The sequence below is a fragment of the Myotis nattereri genome (genome assembly GCF_964212035.1).
Source record: "Myotis nattereri genome assembly, chromosome: 6".
NCBI classification, from domain to species: domain Eukaryota; kingdom Metazoa; phylum Chordata; class Mammalia; order Chiroptera; family Vespertilionidae; genus Myotis; species Myotis nattereri.
In genome coordinates this window covers 48,006,624-48,021,757 of record NC_138081.1, presented here as the reverse complement: position 1 = coordinate 48,021,757, position 15,134 = coordinate 48,006,624, and the positions used below count along the sequence as shown (strand labels likewise).

Genomic DNA, 15,134 nt, shown 5'->3' with positions numbered 1-15,134 from the left:
GAAATTTAACTTGTTTTGTGGTGCAGCATTCCTTAGGTATCATGGCCCTATGCTGTCATTCGTCTAGTGTCTGAAAGCAGTTGTTTCATATATTTTGCCTAGTTTTCTGATTGTTGACAGTGAGGTTAGGTCTAAATCTTATTATTTCCTATGGCTAGAAGCAGGAATTCAATATATATTACCTTGTGATATGAAAAAGGGTCATAAAATAATTTCTAACAAAAAAGAGCAATTGAAAGATTTCTAGAGATGGGCTATATAAACTATAAAGCACTAGGCAAATAAATACCAGTTGTTACTATAATCATATGGTCATTATAAAGGAGGCCCAGTTTAATGACATTAATTTCATTGTGCCAACTGATAACACTTGTTTATAATAAATGCAGTAATACATGGGAGACATTATTTTCCTTCTGCCATTTGAGAAGTTATAGCACATAAGGATTATTTATCTTTTCCACTCTCAGGTCACCTTTATCTACCCAGAATGCTATTAAGTATTTTCTGCCCCCAAACCTTTTTTCTTATCTATTTTCTTTAAACAAAACCACAATTTTTTTCCTATTGACTCTTTTATGAAACTTTAAAAAATCAGGACAGGAGTTTTTGACATTCTTTTAATAAACTTAGTTTTTGTTGTTGTTTTTATTGTCCTGATTTGAAATTAAGTGATGTGGCTGACATTTCAGAGTTTGCCAAACTTGTGGAAGAGTTCCGAAGCTTTGGGGCAAAGCTTGTGCAGTCATCCAGTGGCGGCAGCCATGGCACCTTTGAATGGGTCGACAGCATGTTGGTTCGGGCCCTGAAGTCTGGAGATTGGCTTTTGATGGATAACGTTAACTTTTGCAAGTAAGGACCTTCTGCCCAATCACGAATGAGCCTGACTGAAATTTGGAATATGCTTGTCAGAGTAGATACTGAGGCAGAAGTTTTGGTGTTTTTAATATGCTGTTTCTTAAGTAGAAATGCATTCTCAGCCCTGTTCTGTAGATTTCTCCCTGTGTTGAACTTATTAGTTGGTACTTAGACAGCTGCAAGATTTTAGTGAGCTGAACTGAAGGCTAACAGAGTTGGATTACATTTCCAGTTGTCTTTGAGTCCTTTTTATTTAATACCAGAATGACCAGATAATGGTCATTTTTGAGTGCAGATTTCTGAGTTAACCTTTAAGTGATAATGTTGGGAAGTGGGGGAGAGGGGAGGGGGGAAAAGAGAAAAGAGTTACAGTTCAGGGAACTTGCTGTCATTTTCCTTTATTTTTTCAGCCACTATTTTGTGATTTTATTGTGTCTGGGTCTCTGGACTGTGTGCCTTGTGAGTGAAAGTGGGAATAGATGGGGAAAGAGATCACAGTTCTACGTAGGGGAGTGACTTGTGCTGAGAGAAGACATGGGTCAGAAGCAGTGGGAGGCTTGTGTGAGGAAAGCAGAGTCAAGGCAGCATGTCAGTCTGTCCCCCATTTGAACTCTCTGTGCAGCCCGTCCGTGCTGGATCGTTTGAATGCTTTGCTTGAACCTGGAGGTGTCCTCACTGTTAGTGAGAGAGGAATGATAGATGGATCCACTCCCACCATAACACCACATCCCAATTTCAGGTATGTGTACCTCTTAAGTTTCTGCCTAAGAATCTGACAGCCTTAAAAGCAGAGGCTTACATTCAGTAGGCCCTTTTTAGGTATTATATTGACACACCCAGTCATAAGTATGTTCACCCATTCATTGATTCAGTTAACAAAGTATTTATTGAGGCCCTGCTCTTTGCCATGCTCTGGGGATACAGTGGTAAATGAGAGATACAAGTCCTGCAGTGGGTTGGTGGTAAAGGGTAGAAGCAGGGAGACCAGTTACAACAAGCCTTTTGCAGTAGTTCAGGGAGGAGATAATGATAGTTTATACTAGGTGGTCAGATGAATAGGACATGTCAGTGGACTTGTGGGTTGAGAAAACGAGAAAGTAAGGATGCTATCTAAGTTTTTGGCTTGAGTAATGAATTAAATGGGGGTGTTCAATGAGAAAGGGAAGAATGGCAGAAGAGCAGGTTTAGTGTGGGAGGGTCAGCAGGGAATAGCTGTTTAGTGTTGGAGATGTCCGATAGCTAGATGGAGGTGTAAACTGGACATTGAACGTATAATGCTAATTGTTTCAGGAAAACATAGTGCTTCTTTTTCTGTGCTCTGTAAGTTAGAATGATGAATTATTACCGCCTGGTTTGGGGAATATCTGAACGTTAAGAATCTTAAAGTTCTCAGATCTCACTAAGGTGCACTGGATATACAATATTTAGTTCTTAAGGAAAGTAGGTTTAGAGAATGGATTTGCTGTATTTTGAGGATTTGGGGACTAGAAGATAGAATACATGTGACAATAGCAGACTTTTCATTAGTGGTGTCTCCCTTGATTAGTTCCCTGAAGATGAGCCAAATAAGATTTGCCCTAAGCTGTTGTTTCTGAGCTGCACCATTGGTTGCACTGGGTTTTAAATTTTTTCCCTTTGAATTGCTGTGTTATTAGACTTTTTCTCTCAATGGATCCTGTTCATGGAGAAATATCCCGAGCTATGAGGAATCGTGGCCTTGAAATCTACATTTCAGGAGAAGGGGATGGGAGCATCCCAGATGACCTGGATCTGAAAGTTTTGCTGCACAGCCTTGGGTTGGTGGGGGACAGTGTGTGTGACACCCTCTTGGCTCTACACAGAGAGACCCAAAGTGCTTTTGTAGGTAAGGTGCTTGACTTCTGGGCCTCTGCCTCTGCAAGATTTTATTCCTGTGGAAATTCATGTGTTATTCCGCTTGACTGCTAGTCCAGGAGTTCTCTCACGTTTAGTGTACATAGACATTACCACAAAAATGTAGATGTTCCAATAATCTCCTCCCCCCTAACAGCAGGTCTGGGTGAGGCACAGGAATTAAAAAAGTTTCCCAGGTAATTCCGATGCCTGCAATCAGAGGCCCACATGTTGGAGAATACTGCTTCAGGCACTGAGATTGTGAAGTTAATTCCTCATATCTTCAGGATCATCATATGAATTGTTTAAACAGACAGATGTTACTTCTTCTAAATGTCTAAGTGTACAAGAAAAGCAATTAATAACAGTAGTGATAATAATAAATGGAAACCTATTTATTGAATAACTATTAAGTGTTAGGTTCAATATTCGTTACTTTTTTAGTATTCACATTAGTTCTGCAAGGCATGTCTTTCTATTTTACAGATAAGGCTAAGAGAAGTTGAGTAACTCATCAAAGCCAAATAGTAAATAATGACAGCTGGAATTTGAAAGTAGGTCTGTTGGATTTCAAAGCACACGGTCCTTTATGAGGCCATGATCATTTTGCCCCCTTCATTGTGTGTCATCTTAATAGGAAGATTATATATGATCAGCTTTATCACACTGTAGAATGTTGCCACAAGTCCATGTTGTCTAGTGAGACTCTAAAGTCCACTTAGGAGGCTTTCTAAAATAAGTATCTGGGTAGCTTTGAGTGAAACGAAGTTTGATGTGAAGGTGGAATTTCTCCATTTTCACTGGAGATTTCGCAGTCTATTGCTCATAGATGGCAATATTTTTTCTTTATAGGTTCTCCAACATCATCTATTTCAACTCTAATTCAGACAGCCTTACTCATTGTGCAGTACCTGCAGCGAGGGCTGAGTTTAGACAGAGCCTTTTCTGAAGCATGCTGGAAAGCGTATGTCCGCTCCCAGCACTCACCAGCAAACCAGAAGGTACCATGAAGTGTTTCAAACTGCTTTCTAAATTATAACACTCTACGTTATTTAGTACAAGGAAATTCTTTTCTGTTGATGATAAATTTAATGACCTGACCATGCAGTTATTCGCTAGTAGAGATCTGGTATCCAGGTACTTTTCTGGAAAATAGGTTAAATGTATTATATGCTTGAAATTTATCATCAGAAAAAGTAGCAGTTAGCTTATAATGTACATTTTTGATAATAGCACATATATGTTGGTGCCTATACATGATGTGTTTTTATCTTGTAACAGCTCGGGCAGGCTTTACTGGAGAAACATATTTCTTCTCTGCAAGCACATGAAACCTGGGGTAGCTCCATTCTTGCTGTGGGGCTGTGGCCAGATTCTCTACCCTCAGCTCTCTTTGCTATGGAAGATTCTCACCTCTCTATCGTACGAAGTGATGGACAGATCTTAGCATATTGCCTCAACAGGATGAGCATGAAAACGAGCAGCTGGGCAAGGTTAGCAGAGCCTTGAGCCCGTGTGTCTCTGGCATCTTCACTGTGTTGTTTGTTTTTTATGTAATGTTTGTCACCCAGCATATTAGACCAGAATGTTATGTGGCCATTTATTACCAGCTGTCAGAGGTTCATTGTGATATTGCTCTCTATTTGTTATTCATTTCGTATATGTTTTAATTGTCCTCTTCAGAGGGGACTCATCTTTTCCCCAATACCTCTTTGATCTATTATCTCTAAAGTTATTTTCCTGGTTCTTTGAAATGTAAAATGAAAGTTCATTCTAGTACTGACTTTGCATATTCCGATGAATTTCAGGATTCAGCCTCTTACCTTGCCAGACTTAGAGAAAATTATGCAGTCCCCCAACCCCGAGAGCCTGAAATTTAGTTCTGTTGAAGTGGATACTCTTTGGATCGATGAACCAGAAGTTCTGGCCATGGCTGTTAAATTGCTCATAGAAAGAGCAACCAATCAAGATTGGATGCTTAGAGTTAAGTGGCTTTACCATTTAGCCAAGAATATACCACAGGGGCTTGGTGAGTAGAAAAGGTTAATTTGTATAATGAGTGAATTTTCACCTCTCCTGTTTTAGTGCCTCAGTAGCTATGTTATTCTAACTACACTGGTACTTTACACAGGGGAGATCACATAGCAAGAAATTTGTGACCTAGCATTACTGTTTGTGTAGTTGTTAAAACATTAAAAATCATATCTGCCCTTAGGTGTGACCCAAAAGAAACTTCTTTCCCATGTAATGCTTAGCATTTCAAGGTCTGTCCACCTTTTTTTCAAATCCAACAGGAAAATGTACTATATTATGTAACTTCTTATTTTCTTGAACATCCTGCTTCTTGTATAAATAATGCTACACAACCATTTTATCTGGGAAAGGTGTTGCTTTTGGTGAATTCATTTCCCCTAGAAGTACCTAAGAGATTTACTAAATTCCAGGTGCTCTGTCACGCTTAATATTTTTGTACTTTTTTCATTCTAAAAGATGAAAAAGCAACAGTAACAACAGCACATGGGTTGTACAGTACAGAACATGGAATTTGTTGGTAGAACTTGTTTAAAGTAATTAGTAATTAGCTTACATGAGCCTTTCTGTTCCATGAGAATTTATAGATAAGCCAGTGAATGTGTATATTATTGTAGTAATTGTGATCTGTCTAAAAATGGTTCCTGTGTGATAGCTACTTGCGACAGGTCACTGTAAAAGGTAACTATGAACTGATTAAGATGAAATAAAATCTAAAGTCCAGTCCCTTATTTGCACTGACCACATTTCAGTTGCTAACAGGTGACTAGTGGCTGCTATAGAACATTTTCGTCATTGTGCAGAAAGTTTGGTTGGACAGCCTGCTTTAGATACTGAAGTTTGCTTCTCCTTCCTCCACAGAGTCAATACAGATTCATTTGGAAGCCAGTGCTGCATCTCTTAGGAAATTTTACTCAAATTCTCTCTCAGCTGGGATCAGTAATGTCATCAAAATATTACAACCAAATATAACAGGTACTGCACCTGATTTGATTTCCATTGAGTTCCCAGGGAAAAGACCTGTCAGAGCTACCACTGCAACATGGTATTTTCTAGAACACTCAGAGCATCCAGATGCAAATTCCACTTCTTTGTCTGAAACCAGCCATTTATCCTTCAGTTTCTGAAAAAGGATGATACACAGTGAAGTGGGAAGAACATGGGCGTTGGAAGGCTGAGCTCTGGTTCCAACTTGTCCACAGACTGCCTTGTTGATTTGGGGCCCATCATTCATACTCATTGCCTGTGTTTGAAAAACATGGAAATTAAATTCACTTATATAGGGTCCCTTCTACTTATAACATTCTGTTACTTATTAGTACTATTAACAGAAAGGTTTTTAAACTAGAAAGCTATTAGACTTGAAGGGAAAACAAGGATCAATTGCTTAAGGAAATATAAACCCTTGATAAAAGTTATAAAGCCTTCAAAAAAAAGTCATAAAACCATAATGTGATGAAAGAAATAGCCATCCAAGCTGTCTAATCAAATGAAGTATCCAAAAATGTTTTAAATTAATGAGTGAGATAGAAGACTTGCTTACTGGAGCAGAATAATATAAAGTTGATTGAATGTAAGTATTAATAAGGAAAATAAGTGACATTTTCACAGATACAGGTTTTTGATTTTTCACCCCCATCTTCATTTGCTGTTGATCAAAATATATACCATTAGCCATTTGTTTTAGAAAAAAGTATGCATGATGCCTTTGTGCTGCTAAACCAATTCCCTTATGTACACTAAAGGTAATGAGGTGAATGATTGTGAAGCAATCAAACAACAGAAAACTACTGTAAGTGGTCAGGTTGTGGCTGAACTAAGTGGTGGCTTTCCAATTATGAAGTAACTTTGGGTTTTGAGGATACAATTCTAGAGTAGAGTAGCAGGTTCCCTTTTTAGCAGATACCACTTGCTCACTGTTGGAACATAGTCTATCTTCATCTTCCTTTTCAACTGTGTTGCTCTGGATTGAGTAGTCTTACTGGATTTTGGAATATGGCGGTCTTCCTTGATGTGTCTTACACAGTTGGCATTTGTCGTCTGCTGTATGGCGGAAGTCTTTAAAATTTGAAGTACTGACACATCTTCTGCAGCCACCTTCAAGCTAATGTTAGCATTGTTTTGTCTTCACCTCCTTCCCTCCGGTTCTCACAACTTCTGGGGGGAGGCAGGGAGATCAGAGACTGATCACTGCTACTTGACAGAGAAGTGCCAAGTTTGAGCCAAAGGAGCTCAGTGAGGTGTCAGCAACAATGAGAAATGGCTTTTAGGTGAAATAACCTTGTTTTCTTATTGAAGCAAATAATGAGATGTATTCATTCATTTTCTGCCATGTAAGTTAGTTTTCTTGTGTTTAATGGCAAAAGATTGGGTAATTAAGCCCATGGATTATTTTTCTGACCAGTAGTAGGATCTGAGCAAGTGAATGCATTGGTTGGAATGTTTATGTTCCAGTAATGATTGCCTTTATATCCTACAGTGGAATGAATTTTCAGGGCTGGTAGAAATTTTGCATTTAGAAAGGAAATAACATAAAAGCTGTTGAACCCTACTTTTCTAGTATCATGTGCTGAAACCAGCACTTCTCTGTGCCACCTCTTCCCCACCAGGACTAAATGTGGTCAACTTAAAACAATGAAAGCTCTCAACAGAAATTTGCCAGGCGAGGAGTTTAACGCCAAAATTCTTTTTTGTTTTGTTTTATTAACCAGAAGAATTTGTGATTCCTTTGGACCCTCGATGGAATATGCAGGCTTTGGACATCATTCGAAGTTCGATGGACTTTGACCCACAAATGGACCAGTCTGAGCAGCTCTTTGCCCTTTTAGAGTCCATTGCAAACAAGTAGGTGAAGCCTGCTGTTCTGGGCATTGGTTGCCTCACTGTACACTCTGGCTTCACAGGTGACACCTTTCCTCAGTCTCTGTCTAACGTTTGTTTACTCTTCTGAACCTAATACCTGCTCCGGGATGGGAGTGATTGCCTCTATTACCACTTCGCCTTTGTGCTCAGAGAAGTAATTCTGACTGTGATGTCAAAATTCCTATAATTCTTGCAGGTTCTTAATAATTAAATAGGATGCTTTAAGAGAAACATCAACTTAGCATTAATGATGGGATATATTTTATGGGTAATTCCTTATCATCGGATAGTCATGTTTCTACTGTTTTCTGGTTATGGTTCCCTATAGCTCCTCCCATTTTCATCTACCTGTTCTCTCACGTGTCCTTTCCTTAATCATCTGTCTGTCACATCATTTCACTTCCTCAAATGCTAGAGACATACATGCTTCCGTTCACACTCACATATAAATTTACCTAATTGGCATATAAGCTAGCCTTTCCTCGCCTTTTAATGTAATGACCAGCAGTTTCTTTTAATTGGCCATCAGTGTAATACAGTCTTTAAAATAATATTGTAATTGAAGTATAATGTGCATTACAGAAAAGCGCACTTATTGAGTATGCATGGTTTTGATGAGTTTTCCCAAAGTGAACTCATGCATGTGATGAGTGCAAGCACCTCAGAGACCCCCTTGTTTCCTCCTCTAGTAACTCCCCTAAACCTCCCCAGGCGACTTCTAACACCACAGATTAATTTTATAATGCTCACTTTTTAAGGTCCCAGTACAGTAACAGAGCAACAGAATGAGGCCTGGCCATGTACCTAGACACAGCTTTTTCCATCCATCTGTCCTCCTCCCTCCAACTTTGTTGTCATCATTCTCACCTGTTTCTTTAAGTTCAGAATTTGTAGAAGCAGGAGAGGAATGTCAGGTTGAAGGACATTGATGTTTCAAGGATTCTCAGGATTCAGCAGATAGAGGATGTGATTGAAAAGTATTATTCATCAATAATGATTTGTTATGTTATTGAATCTCATTTCAGGACAATCATATATCTTGACCGGGAAAAGCGAATTTTTACTGAAGCAAATCTGGCTTCTGTTGGTAGCAAAAAGTTAAGAAATAGTGTCCTGAGAATGTCCTTTGAATTCCATAAAGGTAAGAACACTGCCTTTCATATTCTTCAGTTACACATCTGATTGCAAAATGTTGCTGAAGTTAAGAGACATATTGATGAACTGCTGTCATTTTATTGGTTCCTTTTGATTTGCTGGCCTGATTTTAAACATGTTCCATTACTTAGTACTAGTGATAGACTGCTTTTAATATGTCCTTGGTTTCCTTTACTTTTTATAACAACTGTATGCCATGTAGGCTCCATATTCTAAAAGGGGAAAGAGAGGCACAGAGATGCTCAAGGTCATATCTCTATCAAGTAACAGTTAAAACGTGAAACCTAGGTCTTTTGGCTCAACAAGTACATGCTCATAAATATTTGGTTATAGGTTCTTTCTTCCTCTGTACTTTATTTTTTTAAACTGAAAAGATATCCATGCTTGTTGCGGAAAATTCAAACTAAATCCTATATAATAAAAGCCTAATATGCTAAGTGTCCAGTCGTCCGTTCAACCAAAGTGTAATATGCTAATGATATGCTAAGGCCGCTCAAGCACTCAATATGATGTGCACTGATCACCAGGGGGCAGATGCCTCGACTGGTAGGTTAGCTTGCTGCTGCGGTCCAGCTGATTGGGACTGAATGAGATGGGCCGGACATGACCTGGAGCCCTCCCGCGGTCCCTCCCCAGCTGGCCAACCTCCTGTGTCCCTCCCCAGCCCCGATCGTGCACCGGTGGGGTCCCTCAGCCTGGCCTCATCCCTCTCGCAATCCAGGACCTTTCAGGGGATGTTGGAGAGCCAGTTTCAGCCCAATCCTGCAGGCCAGGCCGAGGGACCCCATTGGTGCACGAATTCATGCACCAGGCCTCTAGTAGAAACATAAAATTGCAGAATTCAGCTTTTAAAGCTGTTACTGTTAATAGTGCATTTGTTTGTACCTTCTCATAACTGTGCTCTCTGTCCATTCAAACATGTATACACTTAGTATTTCTTTTGTATTTAAATGAATACTTGTTTAAAATATGTATTACTCTATCATTTTCTTTTTTTCATTAAGACAGTGTGAACATCTATAGCAGTGATGGCGAACCTTTTGAGCTCGGCGTGCCAGCATTTTGAAAAACCCTAACTTAACTCTGGTGCCGTGTCACATATAGAAGTTTTTTGATATTTGCAACCATAGTAAAACAAAGATTTATATTTTTGATATTTATTTTATATATTTAAATGCCATTTAACAAAGAAAAATCAACCAAAAAAATGAGTTCGCATGTCACGTCTGACACGCGTGTCATAGGTTCACCATCACTGATCTATAGGTATACATACATGATCTGCAAAGTTTAATAGTAGGCAAAGAAGAGTTTGCTTTCAATTTGACCTTTTAAAATTGACCTTTGTACTGGGGCTAATATTACATTTCATATTACAGCTGATTTTGAAAATGTCCAGAGATTAATTTAAATCTGATGGGATGTTTTTATTTTATTTATGTCAACTCTAAGATCCAGAGAGCTATCAGAGCCTGCCCCATGAAATTGTGGTCAATCTTGCTGCTTTTTTTGAACTTTGTGATGCACTAATCCTGCTCTGGGTACAGTCCTCCCAGGGAATAGTGTCTGATGCCAGTGTCAATGAGGTAAGGAAAAATGTACCTATTTTTATTCTAACAACATCGTCTTGGCACAAAGATTCTTAGGAACGAGACTAACTTTATTATGTCAAATATTGAGAAATTTAATTGTTCTTAACACTTTAAAATATATACACAGCTTAAAGGTTTATTAGGGTATAATTGATATATAACAAATGGCATGTATTTAAAGTGTTCCATTATACGGTATATGTATATACCTATGAGTCCCTTACCACAATCAAGATAGTGAACATATATCCATTACCCTCAAACTTTCCTTGTGTTTTTTTGTATTCCTGTCCCCTGCCCCCACCCCAACCAGGTATCTATTGCTCTGCTTTGTGGTACTATAGCATATTCTATAAGTGAAATTATGCAATACATATTCTTTTTTGTCTGATGATTTTCATTCAAAATAGTTATTTTGAGATGCATCAATATTGTTTGGTGTATCAAGAGTTCATTAAGATTGCCTAGTAATTCCATTAAATGTATGTATTGTAACTTATTTATCAATGTATGTGTTGCTGGACTTTGGAATTTTTAGTTTCATTTTAATTTACTTAAGCCTTCTAGACATCACTGTCACATGTGGATTTAATTGAGTTTTGAATCTGGATTATTCTAGTAATTCTATTAAACTAGAGTAGCAGGTCTTAAACCCTTTGGTCTCAAGACTCCTTTATGGTTTTAAAAGTTACTAAAGATCCAAAAGAACTTTTGTTTATATGGTTACATCAATATTTATTAAATTAAGATATAAATCTGACAAATATAAAAATAGTTATTTATCTGTATAAAAACACAATAACGAATCCATTTCATGTTAATATGAATAACATTGTAAATGAAAAATCAACTCTTTTCCAAAACAAAAATTAATGAGAAAGAGTGGTACTGTTTTACATTTCTGTATGTCTTTTTAATTTCTGGCTTTACTAAAGAAAGCTGGATTTTCACATCTGCTTCTGCATTCATTCTCTCGCAGTATATTTGTTTGGGTTGAAAAACTGGCCTCTATTCATAGTTTTGAGGTTGGAAAAGGGAGGAGTATCTTAATAGACATTTCATATAATTGTGAATATTTTTCTTTGATACTATACCACAACTTGACAAGTGGTGGTTTTATAAAGGTTACTTGTAATATGGAGTCCAAAAAAATGTCACTAATCTTGTTAAGCTAGTACATTAAAATCCACTGGCCTAGCTTGCACTTTGGATAGACGTTTACCCTTGTGTGCATTTATAGCTGATGTATTGGTAATTTGGAAAATATTGTTCTCTGAGTTATCAGATCTTCCAAATGCTAACATATTTCATTCTTCAATATAAATAAAGTCACAGTCATAAAAAAAAAATTACTGCAAACCTCATCAGAAAAATCTTTTAATGTTGGGAAGGTTTTTCTAAGTTTTAGGTTTTGCTTAAAAGCTTGAATTTTATCACTGGCAGCATATACTCTGAATTGTTTTTCATGACCTGACAGATTCACTTTATTCATTGTCAATACAGTGTTTGCCAGATGCTTAGTCACAGTTTGTCTGTATCTTTTTTGGGGGAGGGGAAGGGTGTACCATTAGTATAAATGTCAACATGGGAAAGAGGCAAGTAATGCGATATTATTGTTAACATAGCTTTAACTTCATGGAAACCGTGAAAGAAATCACTAATCTTGAGACTACTTGCTGTAAAAAATACATTTTTTCAAGAGCAGTGTTGGGGACTCACATTTACCTAAGTTGCATTCAGAGCTACATAAATGAAAACAGTGGGTATTGTTAGAAATGGACCCTGACATATGTGGTCAGTTGATTTTTATTTATTTATTTATTTATTTTGGGGGGGGGGTGGTTAATCCTCACTTGATGATATTTTTCCCATTGATTTTTAGAGAGAGTAGAAGGAAGGGAGAGACACACACATATACACACACACACACACACAGAAACATAAATGTGAGAGAGACACATTGATTGATTGCCTCCCACACACTCCCTGACTGGGGCCGAGGATCAAGCCTGCAACCGAGGTATGTGTCCTTGACTGGAATCAAACCCGTGACCCTCAGTCCACAGTCCACAGGCCGACAAGTCTAAACACTGAGCGACTGGGTAGCAGGGTCAGTTGATTTTGTTGTTATTGTTTTTGCCAGATGTGCAAAGGTCGTTTACTGGAGAAAAAGAGTCTATCCTACAAATGGAACAACTAGACGTTCATATAATAAAGTAAAAATGAGCCTTTATCCCTACCTTACATTATATCGAAAGTTATTTCAAAATGGACCATAGCCTAATATTAAAGCCAAAACTATGAACTGTCTAAAAGAAAACATAGGAGAAAATCTTCATAACCTGAGGATAGGAAAAGATTTTGGAAGATTGTTTGTAAAAGTTCCATCAAAATCAGACACTTCTGTTCTTTTTTATATATATGTATATTTTTTAGATTCTTTATTAGTTAAGGCATTGCAAATGTATCCTCATCCCCCCCATTAAATCCCCCCCTCCCCCCCATGCTCTTATCCTCCTGTTCTTAATAGACAACTTTAAGAAAATGGAAACACTGGGAACAAGTATTTAAAAATCATACATAAATGATATAAACAAACTAATAAGACAGCCCAATTTAAAAAATGAGAAATATTTTTTTGAATAGATGTTTCTCAGAAGATGTAAGAAAACCTAGTAAAAACTTGCTTTTAAGACAAGTTGGTGGTTTCTTATAAAATTACCTCTACACTTAACCACAGGACCCAGTAATTCTGTTTTTTCTAATGTAATAGCTCTGAACTTTTAAATATTAGGAGCAAAGATTTTTTGCCTTCTCTGACTGCCTTATTGTACCTAAAAATATTCCAGTGGAATATTTAACCTTTCACATGTGCATGGTGAGTATTGGTTAATAGTTGAAGTCTGTGTCTTTTCTGGGAGATATTTGTGAGCAGTTTTGGTTTCCATTGTTTTTAGATCTTGGCTTCTCTGCGGTGGCGGGACCGGTTTTGGACTGTGGCTGACACAGTAAAGGTGGATGCCCCAGGGCTGGCCCTGCTTGCCCTTCACTGGCACTGGGTTTTAAAACACCTGGTCCGTCAGATTCCCCAACTCCTGATGAACCATGAAGACAAGTAAGACTCATGTTTAGAGTAATAATGTCAGTATCTACAGTATTGATGATGTTAAAGAGAAGATGGCTTGGAATTGAAACTTCTTTCTTTGGTTTATTCCCTTGGCCTACTAGTGAATGTAAATCAGATATAAAATGTAAATGATGTCTCTTATGGTCCAGCATGTTCCCCTTTCCTTACTTCCCCTCTGCCCTTTTTCTCCTTCTCTAAAGGTACTACAAAGAGGTCCAGACTGTCTCAGAGCATATTCAGAATTGCTTGGGGAGCCCAACTGGTGGCTTCACTGGTATAAAGAAGTTGCAGAAGTTCCTAGGACGACCGTTTCCTTTTAAGGTAAACCTTGGAATCATGTAATAATCAAAGGTTTGACCTCTTAAGTTCTTCTGGAATGTGAAACTGCCGTTCAGTTGGACTCATCCTTGCCTGCAAAGCTTACCTGTTAAGTGGCCAACTAATACTATTAACTGATTTGTTAAAAGTTATCATGTTACTTACTCTTGGGACTACTAAGGCTAGGTAGTAACTTTATTACAGTAAAATCTTCTGAGAACATCAGAACAAACAAACCGCATATTTTCTAGAAGCACTGTGGAAATTGTTTGAATCTTTTCTCAGACATGAGTAGGTTGCTTAAAAGAACCACATTTCTTCTCTACAGTAGGCTCTCCTGGGTTTTATTGTTTCAGGACAAGCTGGTGGTGGAGTGTTTTTCACAGCTGAAAACTCTTAACAAAGCCCTTGCCATCAGGGAGCGGATGGCTGCTGTGGGGGAGAGTGTATGGCTAGAAGACATCAGTCGGCTCCAAGTGGTTGCTTCTGAATGGACATTGAAGAAAAGTCTCCTACAGGCTTGGGGGTTGGTCCTCAGAGCTAATATTCTGCAAGATACCAACCCAGGTAACATACTCTGCAATCTGGCCTGCTGACAGATACTCTGTGTGTGTCTGCCACCCTGCAGTCAATAAGTTCTAAGTTTTTCCCTTAGGTTTTCTTCTTTTGCTTTTCCCCCTTGGTATACTATAACTACCATTAAATAAGTGTCAGGCGTAGAGCTAAACTTCACATACATTGTTTAATTCTGGCATTAGACTTCTGCGGGGATTAATAACATTTCACAGGTACAACACTCAAGCTCAGGTTAAGTTGCACTTTGGTTAAGCTCACAGTCATATTACTGGCTGTTGGGAATCTGATCCTGTACGATTGACTGCTGTACAATGATGCAACATGTGTCCTTTTGTCCAGATGAATTGAAGAATCTTGTGAATGCTCAGTGTTTAGAAGTAAAAGCCAAAGGAATTTCACTTGGTTTTCTGGAGCGAAAGCCCAGTGATGCTTCCACCCCATCTCAGCCAGATTTTACCTCCTTAATCCAACTCACCAGGAGTGTTCAGTTATGGCCTGCAATGGAGTATCTGGCTGTGCTTTGGCAGTACAAAGTGACAGCTGATTTTATGACACAGGCTTGTCTGAGAAGGTAAGCCATTTTTCTTGGGGGAACTTCTTTTCTTGTTAGATTAATCTGTGTGTTCTACATGTGACACAAAGCACAGACTTGTCTTGAGGGGGAGTAGTTGCTGAAGCAGAGGGAGGTCAGTTGCCACTTTAGAAAGCCACAACTTCTTGAAGATTCTTGCTTGTCTTCACTC

General features: G+C 38.3%; 1 protein-coding gene across 1 annotated transcript in view; it reads left to right on the top strand.

Annotated features, from left to right (window-relative positions):
• The window catches only part of MDN1 (midasin AAA ATPase 1), a 153,309-nt gene that overhangs the window by 82,208 nt on the left and 55,967 nt on the right, over positions 1–15,134 (top strand). The window contains exons 44-57 of the mRNA XM_081094168.1: positions 693–852; positions 1,481–1,597; positions 2,514–2,722; positions 3,583–3,731; positions 4,012–4,223; positions 4,539–4,759; positions 5,623–5,736; positions 7,473–7,605; positions 8,649–8,764; positions 10,231–10,364; positions 13,328–13,485; positions 13,698–13,818; positions 14,172–14,382; positions 14,731–14,962. Coding sequence (XP_080950294.1) covers positions 693–852; positions 1,481–1,597; positions 2,514–2,722; positions 3,583–3,731; positions 4,012–4,223; positions 4,539–4,759; positions 5,623–5,736; positions 7,473–7,605; positions 8,649–8,764; positions 10,231–10,364; positions 13,328–13,485; positions 13,698–13,818; positions 14,172–14,382; positions 14,731–14,962 — 2,287 coding nt within the window. The remainder of the gene's footprint in view (positions 1–692; positions 853–1,480; positions 1,598–2,513; positions 2,723–3,582; positions 3,732–4,011; positions 4,224–4,538; positions 4,760–5,622; positions 5,737–7,472; positions 7,606–8,648; positions 8,765–10,230; positions 10,365–13,327; positions 13,486–13,697; positions 13,819–14,171; positions 14,383–14,730; positions 14,963–15,134) is intronic.